A 13,547-nucleotide genomic window follows, 5' to 3' on the forward strand; every position below is an offset into this window, starting at 1 on the left:
TTTTATTATATTATCTTATTAGATTAAGATTTAAAAAAAAATTTTCTATACAAATTTTCATAGTATTTACAAATAATGACAGTTTTGTTTCTCTTTTTTAGTACCTTTTTTTTTTCTCTTTTTTCTAGTACCATTTTTTTTTTCTTTTTTGTATGATATAAGAACTCTAATACGCCGAAACCGGTTTGGCTCAGTGGATAGAGCGTCGGCCTGCGGACTGAAAGGTCCCAGGTTCGATTCCGGTCAAGGGCATGTACCTGGGTTGCGGGCACATCCCCAGTGGGGGATGTGCAGGAGGTGGCTGATCGATGTTTCTCTCTCATCGATGTTTCTGACTCTCTATCTCTCTCCCTTCCTCTCTGTAAAAAATCAATAAAAATATATTAAAAAAAAAAAAAAAGAACTCTAATACATCTTTGAATAAGAAGCCGTGATACTGGTCTTCTTTGTCTAGTCTTGCATTAAAGGGGATTCTATAATTTTACCGTTAAGTATTTTGTTTACTAGTACACAAGGTTTCTGATAGATACTCTTTTATCAGCTTAATTTAGTTTCTGTTCCTAATTTGTTGAGGTTATCCTGAATCTGTATTGAACTGTATTACTATTGTAATTTTTTAAAATCTATTTTTCAGAGTCATACCAACTTCATGCCCATGAACAATTAAGCATTTTTTATTAAACAATTTCATAAATATTCAAGATGGTCATATAGAAAAAGAAAAATAATACTGGCTGTTTTTATGTTGAGGAACAGAAACACAAAGGTTGTCATGTCAGAAATCATCTACCTCAGTGGACAATATTTGACTTAAGGACTTAGTGACATACTGGCAATAGAGAAATGTAGCATTATAAAGAGAAATGTTAGATATAATTTCCATTTTCACCCTCTAAATATTAAATTTTTTAATTTAGGACTTTATTGATAGAGGAGAGCTAATTATATAGAGATAGGGGAAACCAATAAAATATTACAAAGCCAGTAATTGTGTGTAGTTTGATTGTTTCTGTAAAACCAGAAAATATTTAGAAGTGATAACTCATCTTTGCAATACTTTTAGAAAGCTACCAAAAGTACAGGCATTTCTCCTTCATGTTTTCATTATGTAAATTAGACTTGATAAGATTTGTTTATTAGAGAATATTATTTACCTTAAGTTCACTATTTTTAGAATCATGATAGAACCAGAGTAATAGTTGTAGTGTTACAAAGGAAAGGAGATAAGTAAAATTTTTGTTGTTGTTTGAGCACTTTTTTGAGCTTTTCTGTGATTATCATAACATTGGATAATAGCAGCAATGAACATTTTTACTATGGTAATAAGAAAAGGAGGATATGGCCATTTAAGCAAAACTAGATGTGATCAAGGGTAAGTTTTGTTGATAAGTTTTATAACTATACTAGAGGCCTGGTGCACAAAATTTGTGCACCGGGGAAGGGGGGGGGTCCCTCAGCCCAGTCTGCTCCCTCTCGCATTCCGGGAGCCCTTCGGGGATGTTCGACTAACAGCTTAGTACTGCCACAGAGGTGGGAGAGGCTCCCACCACTGCTGCCGCCTCACAAGCCATGAGCCTGGCTTCTGGCTGAGTGGCACTCTCCCTGTGGGAGCGCACTGACCACCAGGGGCAGCTCCTACATTGAGCATCTGCCCCCTGGTGGTCAGTGCACATCATAGCAAGCAGTTGAGCAGCCTGAGCATATCATTAGCATATTACACTTTGGTTGAACAGACGACTGGACACTTAGCATATTAGGCTTTTATTATATAGGATATGCTTTAAGTTATTAGTTGAAGTACTTTTATTATTTATCTATTGGGTTATACATGCTCAGAAATCTTTTATTGATGGGGCTTATAATAAAAAATTTTTTTGAAAATAACTCCATCTAGCCCTGACCGGTTTGGCCAAGTGGATAGAACGTCGGCCTGTGGACTCAAGGGTCCCAGGTTCGATTCTAGTCAAGGGCATGTACCTTGGTTGCAGGCACATCCCCAGTTGGGGGTGTGCAGGAGGCAGCTGATCAATGTTTCTCTCTCATTGATGTTTCTAACTCTCTTTCCCTCTCCCTTCATCTCTGTAAAAAATCAATAAAATATATTTAAAAAAAGAAAGAAAGAAAGAAACAAAATAACTCCATCTAGCTTCTAACATTTTTTCTCCCATCAAAACAGTTACTCTTATTAATACAGTTTTTCATATCTCAATATTAGGATGTCAACTATAGAGTTATTTCAGAAAATGACAGCATTGGCAGTACTTGTTTTTAAAACCTATATATTTGGTCTATCATAAAGCTAATTAAAAACAATTTCAGTTTGCAGGGGTTTTTTATATGTAAATGATTTGGTTCTTCCCACTTCCACTAGTATTTATAATAATTAAAGCAAAACCTAGCTTTTTCCAAAAGAATTTTTTTTTATTATTTCAATTCTGCATTATTTGATCTGTAGTTACTGCTTTGTGTTCACTTGATGATCTTAGGATAGTGGGTAAATAAAAGCTTGACCATCATTGTGATCTCAGTGCTGGGAATAAAAATAATGTGTAGCCACAATAGATATTTGGGAAAGCTAAATCTGAAAGTACTACTGACTTGTAATAGGAATGACTATGGGGAAGGTTAATCATACTGTTTAAATACTGATGGTTATTAAAACAAATCAGATGCTCTTTCCCTTTACAGGCATACCATGTTTTATATAAATTTATTACATTATATTGACATCTGGATTAATATCCTATATAATAAAAGGCTAATATGCAAATCAACCAAACGGCAGAATGACTGGTCAGTGTGCTCCCACAGGGGGAGCGCCACTCAGCCAAAAACTGGGCTCATGGCTGGTGAGTGCAGTAGCAGTGGCAAGAGCCTTTCCCACCTCCGCGGCAGCGCTAAGGACCCCTCGGGCTCGGGCCTAAACTAGCAGTCAGACATCCCCCAAGGGGTCCTGGACTGCAAGAGGGCACAGGCCAGGCTGAAAGACTTCCCCTCCCCCCAGTGCACGAATGTCATGCACCAGGCCTCTAGTAATAATATAAAAGATTAAATTCAGGTATAATTTCCTTTGTCGAAATATTTTTTGAAAATAGCTTTTAAACACCAAATTTTCGCATTATATACATTATACAGTTTGACATATATTTGTACCATTTTGCTAAACAGAGCTATAAATCTGTTGTATAAAGTCAGATGTATTGCCCTAGTCAGGTTGGCTCAGTGGATAGAGCAGTGGCCTGCAGACAGAAGGGTCCTGGGTTCAATTCCGGTCAAGGGCATGTACCTAGGTTGCCGGCTCAATCCCTGGCCCTGGTCAGGGTGCGTGTGGGAGGCAACCAATCAATGTGTATCTCTCTCACATCAATGTTTCTCTGCCTGCCACTCCCTGCCCCCATCTTTCACTATCTCTTTAAAAAAAAAAATCAATGGAAAAATATCCTCAGGTGAGGATTACAAAATAATAATAATAATAATAATAATAATAATAAATAAAGTTAGACGTAACAAAAAATTGAACTGAACCTAAATGTCATTACTGTGTGAATATAAATATCTAACTTCTAACTTAAGAATTGTCTGTCATAATCCTAGGATATTAAGTGGTAGCCTTAGTAGTATGATTATTTACACTCATGTCTTTAATAAAACTAGATCTAATTTGATCACTTATTTTATTTTAGCGAAGAGTAACCAGAATTCAACAAATAGAGAAGGACATACTTCGTATACGACAGCTTTTACAGTCCCAAGCAACAGAAGCAGAGGTTAGTAAATTGTCTGTATTGTTTGCAGATTTAAATATAGGTAGTTATTATAAGAAAAGAAAACATATAATTACTGTGGCATAATTGAAATATAGTTGTTCTAGAAAATTGATATACTTTTTAAGTTTTTTCATTAAATTAAATGATCAAAATCTTGATTAATTTGATTTCCTTATAACTTTCAGACAATTAAAAATTTATAGAGCCCTACGGTTAGGGCAGAGTCCTTCACAAGACTGCCCCCCATTTCAGATGTCAAGGCACCCAGCTGGTTATAAATTTGGGACTTCCTATAACCCCCTTAGGCTTGATAATTCATTAAAATGGCTCCAAACTCATTGAAAGTTCTATGCTTACAATTAGTTTTATTATAAAGGACACAATCAGGAACAGCCAAATGAAGAACTGCATAGGGCAAGATCTGGAGAAGTGAGGGATGGCGGATGCAGAGCTTTCATGCTCTCTCCTCATAAATCAGGACACATAACTCTCCCAGCACATTAGTGTATTCATCAACCAGGAAGCTCCACTGAGCTGTGGTGTCCAGAATTTTAATTAAGGTTTCATTATATAGGCAATCTTGACTAAATAAGTGGCCACATGATTGAACTTAGTTTCCAGCCCCTTCCCCTCCATGGAGGTCAGTCTGACCCAGAGTTTCAATGCTCTAGTAATGTGGTTGTTCTTTCTGATGACCAGTATCCATCCTGAAGCTTTCTAGGTGCCCTCCTTGAGTCACTCTATTTGCATAAATCAAGAATTTCCAAGTGTGTTTTAAGTTCTGTGCCAGAAACGAAGGGACAAAGACAAAATATATTTTATATTGTACCACACCAGTCTATAAATTTACCTCTAGTCAAACTGCCTATTAAATTTAAAAGTAGAATATATTTTTTAGATAGGCAAAGTTTTAAAATATGTATTTTTATGTACCATTTTCTGGAAGCTCTTAGAAGATATAGTTAAGTTAAATGAAGATGTAAAGCAAGAAAAATTAAGATTTGGTATCCAAGACATAGGGAATACAATATAAGAGAAAGAAATGAAAGACTCCTGAGAATGAAAATTAAGGGAAACAACTGATAAAGTAACTAGTCCGTATTAGAACAGTTGAAAAGATTTCAGGAGAGATTAATCTAAGAAGATGCAATCAGTAGACTACTTAATGTTTTTAAATTTATTGAAAGGCAAGGAAATTGACACAGTAGGAAAGAAACTGATGATGCCATAAATACATAACATCAAATACACAAAACAAAACTAACGTGGTGAACAGCAAGAAGTTGTAAAGGAAAACAATCATAGTATACTACCTGTTGGCCGTGATTAGAATTTAATAGTCAAAATAATGTAAATAGTGAAAAATTGATCTAACTATAAAGCAGTATTGGAAGGATGGAGGAACAGGATAAGTGTGGTGTTGAGGGTGGAATAGTGGGAAATCAGTAAGTGGTGCATTCAACTGAAAATTGCAGAACTAGCAAAACAAGCAGATTACTTAGAGGTAAGTGTGCCCCCATCTCAAAAAAAAAAAAAAAAAAAAAAAAAAAAAAAACTGAAAGAGATGAAACGTTTGCCTTTAGAAAATAGGAAATAGGACAGGGCAGGCAAATGTGAGAAACCTCTGTTTATTCTCATCTTTAGAAATAATGATTATTTAAACTATTTAAATTTGTAACTATGATAAAAAGAAAAAATTTTTAAAAGAGCCAAAGCCATAATTTAAAAGATATTTATACTCATCTTCCTCTACTCCTTACAACTCATTAATAAGGAAACAGCCAATAGACAAAAGATTTGAGTAGACATTGCACCAGAAACACACACACACACACACACACACACACGAAAATAAGTTCAGCATCATTGGTCATTAGGAAAATACAAATCAAAACTACAATGAGATGCCACTTTACATCCATTAGGATGCCTGTAATCATAAAGATAGTGATAAGCATTGTCAAGGATGTGAATAAATACTGTGTTGGTGAGACTGTAAAATGGTATAGCGACTTGGAAAACAGTTTAACTGTTCCTCAAAATATTAAACATAGAGGTACCATGTGACCCAGTAATTTCACTCCTAAGAGAGATGAAAACATATATCTATACAGAGACTTTAATTTGAATGTTTATGGCAGTATTATTCATACTAGCCCAAAAGTAGAAACAATGCAAATGTATATATGCTGCCGGGTGAATGAATACAAATGATACACAAACGTGGTATATCCTTATAATGGAATACTGTTTGCAATAAAAAGAGGCAAATGGATGGTACATTCTATATAGCTAAGTATAAGAAGCCAGACACATAAGTCCACTTACTCCATTTGTAAGAAATGTCCAGAAAAGGCGAATTTGTACAGAAAAGTGTTGCCTGCAGTTGTGGGCAGTAATGAGGATTAACTGTAGATGAACACAAAGGATCTTAAAATGTGTGAATTTTGTGACATGTAAATACCTCAACAACAAAAATTTTTTTACTCCTAAACTAGAAACTTTTGGTAAGTTATCCAGCAGCAGTGGAAATAAGGAAATGAGTTAGGATTATTCTTTCATAGGAATCAGAAGTAGCCTCTTTGCCTTCAGAGTTAGCACTAATTTGGTACAGTGATCAGAGAGTGCAGGCAGGCCTGTCACCTAAGATCAATGAAAGAACAAAGGAAGTAAATAAGAAAGGAGGAAGAAAAATAAAGGTAGTAAGTGTTAAATATTAGTTTGGCCTCTGGAGTCAGACTGGGGTGTGATCCCAGCTCTGGTTCTATTATTTACCAGGTATGTGACCTAAGGCCAGATATTTATCTTCCCTGTGTATCAGTTTCTTCATTTGTAAAATGAGGGTAATAACTGTACCTACCTCATAAGTTGGTATGGGAATTAAATAAATTAATAGATAACAAGTGATAAATGCATAGTAAACATTAGATTTTTAAAAAAGTTTACCATATTCATCATCATCATCCTGCATGCCTGTGTTTCTTTGGATCCCCTACTCTCCCTCTATTGAAAATAACTATTTCAACCCTTATCTCCCTCCCTGTAATAATTCCACCTCCTTCTTCACAGAGAAAACAGCAGCTTTCATAGGCACTATCTCTCTTTCTCTCAGGAAGCATTCTGCCTTCCTTCTTTCTTCCTGCACTTTGGATTCTCAGCATCTGCCTTCTCGGGAACTTTTAACTCTTATCTCTTTTCTCACAAATATTTATCTTTTTCCTCTTCTATGGCACTTTTCCAATGGCATTTAAACAGGCTCAAATCTTATGTTTAAAAATATAAAATGAAACTTCCTCAATCCCACTGCTCCCTGCAACTGTCTTTCTTCATCTGTCCCCTCTGCTCCCTCCTGTCCTTTCCCAATCTCCATTCCAAAGGTATTTCTAGACTCCAAGTCTACATTTCCTCCCCACCATTCACTCTTAATGCAAGCCAATCTAATTTCTACTCCCATATTTCACTAACATGGACCATCAGTGGCTTTTATATTGAGAATTAAATTGGCATTTTCAATCTTCATCTTGACACTTTTCACATTATTGAATACTTCCTGATGTTTGAAATATTCTTCTCTTGGCATCTATGACAATACTTTTTTTGTTTCCATCTCCTTGGCCTTTAAAGCTCATGTTCCTTTATGTGGCATTAATTGTAGGCATTCCTTAAGGCTTATTTCCCTTTTCTGTGTATTGTTTCTCCCTAAGACCATCTCTTTTGTGCTTAGGGCTTCAGTTACCATCTATAAAATATTGGCTCTCAAATTCATTTTTCTAGCCCTGAGCTCCAGACTCCTAAATATATGTGCCAACTTGGCATCTCCACTTAGGTGATGCAAATCTAAAACATAATAAATTATCTCTTCCTAAGTTCTTCTTACCACCCCACCTCCTTCAGAAAACCCTTATCCTCCTTAAGTTATTACCTATCTCTGTGATTGACATCACCATTATTCAGTTGTGTGAGCTAAGGAACATAGGAGTAATTCTTGACACCAGAGCTCTTCCTCCACTCACCATATCCAATCTACCACCAAGTCCTTCAGATTTACCTCTGTCTCCACTTCTTTTATCTCCATCACTGCTTCACTAGTGCAAAGTGCCATCATCTCCCATTTACAGTAATATATTAGCCTCCAGACTGAGCTCCTCTGTTGCCTATTTACTTACACCATTTAAAAATTGACTTTAAAAATAAATTTAGCCCTGACCAGTTTGGCTCAGTGGATAGAGCGTCAGCCTGTGGACTGAAGGGTTCCGGGTTCGATTCCAGTCAAGGGCATGTACCTTGGTTGCGAACACATCCCCAGTAGGGGCTGTACAGGAGGCAGCTGATTGATGTTTCTCTTTCAGCGATGTTTCTAACTCTCTATCCCTCTCTCCCTCTCCCTTCCTCTCTGTAAAAAATCAATAAAATATATTTAAAAATAAAATAAATAAATTTACATGCAACTTTTCTCATTAAAATGCTAGTATTAGTTATTTGGGGCAAGAGTGCTATCTGAGAATCACACTAAAATTTAATAAAATCAGTAAGATTATTTTATTATCTTTATGTTCTATTCTCTATACCATGATTTCCTGACATGCTAGAACAAGCCATGCTTCCTTCTACCTCAGCTTCTTTGCATATGATCTTCTATTTACCTAAAAACTTTATCCTCTACCCTATCATTTTTCTAAAAATTCCTGTTTATTCTTCAGATCTCAGTTCAAACATTTCCTAAGAGAGCTCTTCCCCAAACTCCTAGACCATGTGACTCTTTCTGTTATATATTCTTATAATACTTTGTACCCTTCTTTCAGAGCACATGTCAAAATCTTAACTTTATTGTTATTTCTCTCATTACTTGGTAGTATCCCTGACTGGACTATAAGTTCCAAGAGTGCATAGAACAATGACTGCTTTTACTAGCACTGTATTCCTTATCACATAATGCAGGTAACTAACATAGCAGATGCTCAGCAATTGCTTATACATCAACATCTGCAATGGTGTTACTGTCAAATCTGGTTTTTATAGGTTTTGATTCCTTTTGTTTCTAGATTGACTTTGTATGTCTCTACTTTTGTTGAATTTTTTCAGCTGGTATTATTTTTTCTATTTCTGAATTATTGGGGCTATCTTACTTTTAGCCTACATGTAAATAAATATACTAGTTTATTGATGGAATTAATTTTTGGTCACATTATAAATGGTATAGGAAAGCTTGATGTTTAAAGAACTTCCAGTGAAGCCATTTTGTGAAATAACTATCCACTATCTTGTCACATTTTTTAAAGTATAATTTTTATTTTAGAGTGTCATTTCTCTAGGGCAAACACATTTGTAAATTGTTTCTATAAAAGATAATGGGAAAATTATTTTCTTTGATTCTTCAGTGTTATTTTTACAAAGTGACTGCTTTATACTGGATATAAACTATGTCTAAATGATTGCTTTTACTGGATATAATGTCATTTTCATTTCATATAACAGATGGTGGTTACATTAGAAAAGGTTTTTAGTTTTATTTATATCAGAATCTAAGAGCTTATCTATTTGTTTAATATGATTTTTATCAGCATATACTGTATATCTATATATCCTATGTAGAGTATACTTACACAGAAGATATTTGTAAACTTAGATAATAGTTTAAGTGTTATATTTGCAGCTCTGTTAAATGCCAGAATTATGTGACCTTGCAGAAAAGATAGTTATTTGTTCTAGTTGGGTTATATTCCTGATAGTGATGTGAGCACAGCTGGTGGAGGATGGTGTTTCTGTGAGTCTCAGAAAATCCTTTGTCTCGTGCAGCTCTAATGCTCAAGGGACACAATTCACTTTCCTCTTACCGAAATAGTCGACTGCCAGCCATGCTGGAGGTTATGAAGTCTGAAGTGTAGTAGTTCCATGCCTTTGTAAACCTGTATAATTTATGCATTCAGAGCTTTAAAATAAGAAAGGGAAAAAGCTGTGAGCTAAAAAAACAGACACCATTTTTTTTATGTAATGATGTTAACTCCCTATTAACAGAGGTCATCTCAGAGCAAGCATGAAGCTGGCTCACATGAAGCTGAGCAGCAGAATGAAGGTCAAGGAGTGGCAGAAATCAACATGGCAACTTCTGGTAGTGGTCAGGTAAATAAATTATTTTTTTGTTTTTTAAATAAGCCATTTAAATATTTTTAAAATATGGTCCTCAGAATGATCTGTAAATCTTGTTTGTTTCCTTAGTCCTGAATACATATCTTCAGAAGATTTGGTACCAAAATGTTATCACTTTTCTTTATACATCTAACAATAATGTTTTCAAATTTTTAAAACTGTTTCATAATGTAAATTGTGTGTTTCTATTTTAGTCTAAAATGATTGGTGTGACTAGAGTTTTTTGAAAAATAAAATACTAAGCTGCATTTTGGTTATTTGTGTGACTTGACCTAGTTATTATTGCTTTCATTGAATAGATTTGCTCTTTCTCTAAGGCATTCTCTGCAAAGACATTTTTATGTTTTTAAAAATGATCTTAAGGACTTGCTATAGTTCTTGTTTTCTCTTGTACTTCAAGATTACATAAATCTAAAAACCCAAGTCTTATTTTTGAAAAGATTATTTTAATGCTCATAAAAAGTAAAGAGATCTAGCCTGGTTGTGTTTAACTATTGTTACATCATTTTTAGCAACATTATGGAAGTCAATTTGATTTTTTTATTAATACAGAACTATTGTCTTACTGTGCTGCTGTTAGTTTTCTATTAATTTTATTGGATGCATCCTAATATGACAGAATTTTTCTTTGGGGTTTTCTGTATGCCCCATATTGTTTCAATGAATATTTTTATGCTGTAAATGAATGATTTTAAAAAAATAGAATTTCACCGAGTTGGTTTTAAGGTAATTTTTCTACTGTTGATATAGACTATTTCTTTAGTGTCTATGTTACTTTTGATATTATTTATTTAAAAAGAGCATGCTTTTGTTCATTAAAATGTAAAGCTTAAAATCTCTCATACTTAAGTATTTAAATTTATTTTACTAAGTTAAAACAAAAAGATACTTCACTTTAGTATTACTAGTTAGCATTGCAGTGGGGAAAAGAAATTATATTTAAATAGCACATTTGAGTTACTTCTTTGTAATTTAGGGAATTATATGGGAAGCTTATGTGTTTCTACACATAAGTAGAAAGGAGGAAAATTACTTCTTGACAGAAAAAAAATTCTCTGCTTCGGATTAAACTTACCGTTAGTGCTTTGGGTCATATTCCAATTATTATATACTTCAAAACCTTACCTATCCGATAATCAGGTTATCCATTAAAAAATAATAATTGAATCCTTATCACACTTCTTTCATTAATTCTTTCATCAGAATTAATCCTAAGTAGATTACATTTAATGTCAAAAATGAAAACTATTGCCCTGCCAGTGTGGCTCCGGTTGAGTGTCGACCCAAGAACCAAAAGGTCACCCACCAGTTCAATTCCCGGTCAGGGCACATGCCTGGTTGGGGGAATGCAGGAGGCAGCTGATCGATGATGTTTCTCTCTCATCAGTGTTTCTATCTCTCTCTCTCCCTCTCCCCACCTCTCTCTAAAAATCAATGGAAAAATATCCTCAGGTGAGGACCAAATAAATCTGTTAAAGCATGGGCAAACAACATGAACAGAAATTAAAAGGAACTAGAAATGGCTTGTAAACATGTGGAAAGATTATCAATTTTATTAGTAATGATGTATAAATATAAGCTACAACCAAAGTAAAATATTTTTGGAGGCCATTGGATTGGCAAATGTCAATAACACTCGGTGTTGCTAATGGTTAACTGTCATCCTCATATACTGTCTCTATTTGTGCAAAATGAATAACCTTTCTGAAGAACAAATTTTTAATATGCATCTAAACTTAATGTGCCAACTCTGTAGCTCATAATTGCAGCTTCTAAGATTTTACACTAATGAGGTAATCAGTTAAGAGTGCTCCCACATGTTTGAAGAGATTCATCATAATATTATAACAGCAAAAATATAAATAATCTGAATGTACATTAATAAATAATTAGTTAAATTATCCATCAACTGTGGATAAGTGGTCAAGTAGCTCTGAAGTAAATCCCACTTTCCCACCAACTAAGAAACAAAACTTTAGACAAGTAAATTCTGAGTTTTAGTGTTTCTTCTTAAAAAAAAAACAAAAAAACTATATATAAAAGCCTAAGCAACCGAACAACCTGTCACTATGATGCACACTGACCACCAGGGAGCAGACGCTCAATGCAGGAGCTGTCCCCTGATGGTCAGTACACTCCCACAGCGGGAGTGCCACTCAGCTGACTGACCCGTCCCAGTGGCCCACCAGCCCGGCGGCAGCCACTCACTCTCCCAGTAGTCCTGCAGATACAATCTCCAGAGAATGGGCCAGGCACTGACCCGCCACCAGGAAGTCAGCCTTAGGCACCACGGCCACTTCCCCTCCCTAGATGCTCCACAAGGAAGAAACAATATAAAATAGGCTGCCAAGTGGCTCCCAACAACTGGTACAAATGTCTGCGGGACAGATCCGGATCATGGGCTGGCAAGGGCATCCCACCACCTGCCTGGAGGGTCAATTGTGTCTCAGGTACTCCCCCAACCCCCCTGGGGACCCTGAATTAGTGCACTGGGCCTCTAGTAAGGTGATACAGTTGAAAATTAAATGCAGTATGCACTTAACATAGTCCCTGGCATATAACAGATACTTATTATAAACAGATACTTATTATTGTTGTTACTAGTAACTAATAATAGTTGTGTATTTTTTTTAATTGATTTGAGAGAGAGAGGAAAGGAGAGGGGGAAAGAGAGAAACATTGATTGGTTGTCTCCCATACGTACCCTGAAAGGGGGTGGGGAGGGGTTTGAACCTGCAACCTGGGTATGTGCCCTGGCCAGGAATTGAACCACAATCCTTCAGAGCACAGATGATGCTCCAACCAACTGAGCCACACCAGCCAGGGCAGTTATTTTTAAAGAAACGTATTTTGTGCCAGATACTGTATTAGACTCTGGAAATAGATAATTGAAAAAGACAGATAGTCCCTAGCCCAGTGATGGCGAACCTATGACACGCGTGTCAGAGGTGACAGGCGAACTCATTTTTTTGGTTGATTTTTCTTTGTTAAATGGAATTTAAATATGTAAAATAAATATCAAAAACATAAGTCTTTGTTTTACTATGGTTGCAAATATCAAAAAATTTCTATATGTGACACGGCACCAGAGTTAAGTTAGGGTTTTTCAAAATGCTGACACGCCGAGCTCAAAAGGTTCGCCATCACTGCCCTAGCCTCATGAAACTTACATGGCACATCCATGCAAATGTTAAAAATGACAAATTACATCTGTTAATATAGAGTTCTAACTTTTAGTCTTCAGCCTTGCCTTTTTTTCTAGTATATTCTTCACGTTATAATCAAAGTGAGCCTTCTAAAACACAAATCTGATCAAATCACTTATTTGTTTAGACAATTCAGTGGCTACCCACTCCCCATAGAAGAGTATGTAGTTCTTTATGTTATCAGCTCTTCCAGCAGTATTTCTGTTTGCCCTATTTCTCTCCAGTCTCTCAGCTCAACTTCTCCAGTTCTTAAGTATGTCCAAGCCTTCCAAATAATGTTCCCTGTGGCTGGAACTCTCTTCTACTTTGTTCACTTGTATGTGTTTTACTCATCTTTCCCCTCAGTTTTAAATGGCATTTCTTTCAGGACATTTTCCTTGTTCCCACCTTTGTGAAATATATAAAGTTGTTCTCACAGCATTTAATA

At 35.5% G+C, this 13,547-nt stretch overlaps 1 protein-coding gene across 11 annotated transcripts in view; it reads left to right on the forward strand.

Moving 5' to 3' along the window:
* The window catches only part of APC (APC regulator of WNT signaling pathway), a 107,117-nt gene that overhangs the window by 67,088 nt on the left and 26,482 nt on the right, over positions 1-13,547 (forward strand). For 9 of the 11 annotated variants that reach the window (XM_036308034.1, XM_036308033.1, XM_036308038.1 and 6 more), the window contains 2 exons: positions 3,684-3,767; positions 9,783-9,887. In XM_036308034.1, the coding sequence (XP_036163927.1) occupies positions 3,684-3,767; positions 9,783-9,887 (189 nt within the window). The remainder of the gene's footprint in view (positions 1-3,683; positions 3,768-9,782; positions 9,888-13,547) is intronic. The other 2 variants (XM_036308039.1, XM_036308040.1) reach the window with 1 other exon arrangement.

Source organism: Myotis myotis, unplaced genomic scaffold (assembly GCF_014108235.1).
Source record: "Myotis myotis isolate mMyoMyo1 unplaced genomic scaffold, mMyoMyo1.p scaffold_m19_p_5, whole genome shotgun sequence".
NCBI classification, from domain to species: domain Eukaryota; kingdom Metazoa; phylum Chordata; class Mammalia; order Chiroptera; family Vespertilionidae; genus Myotis; species Myotis myotis.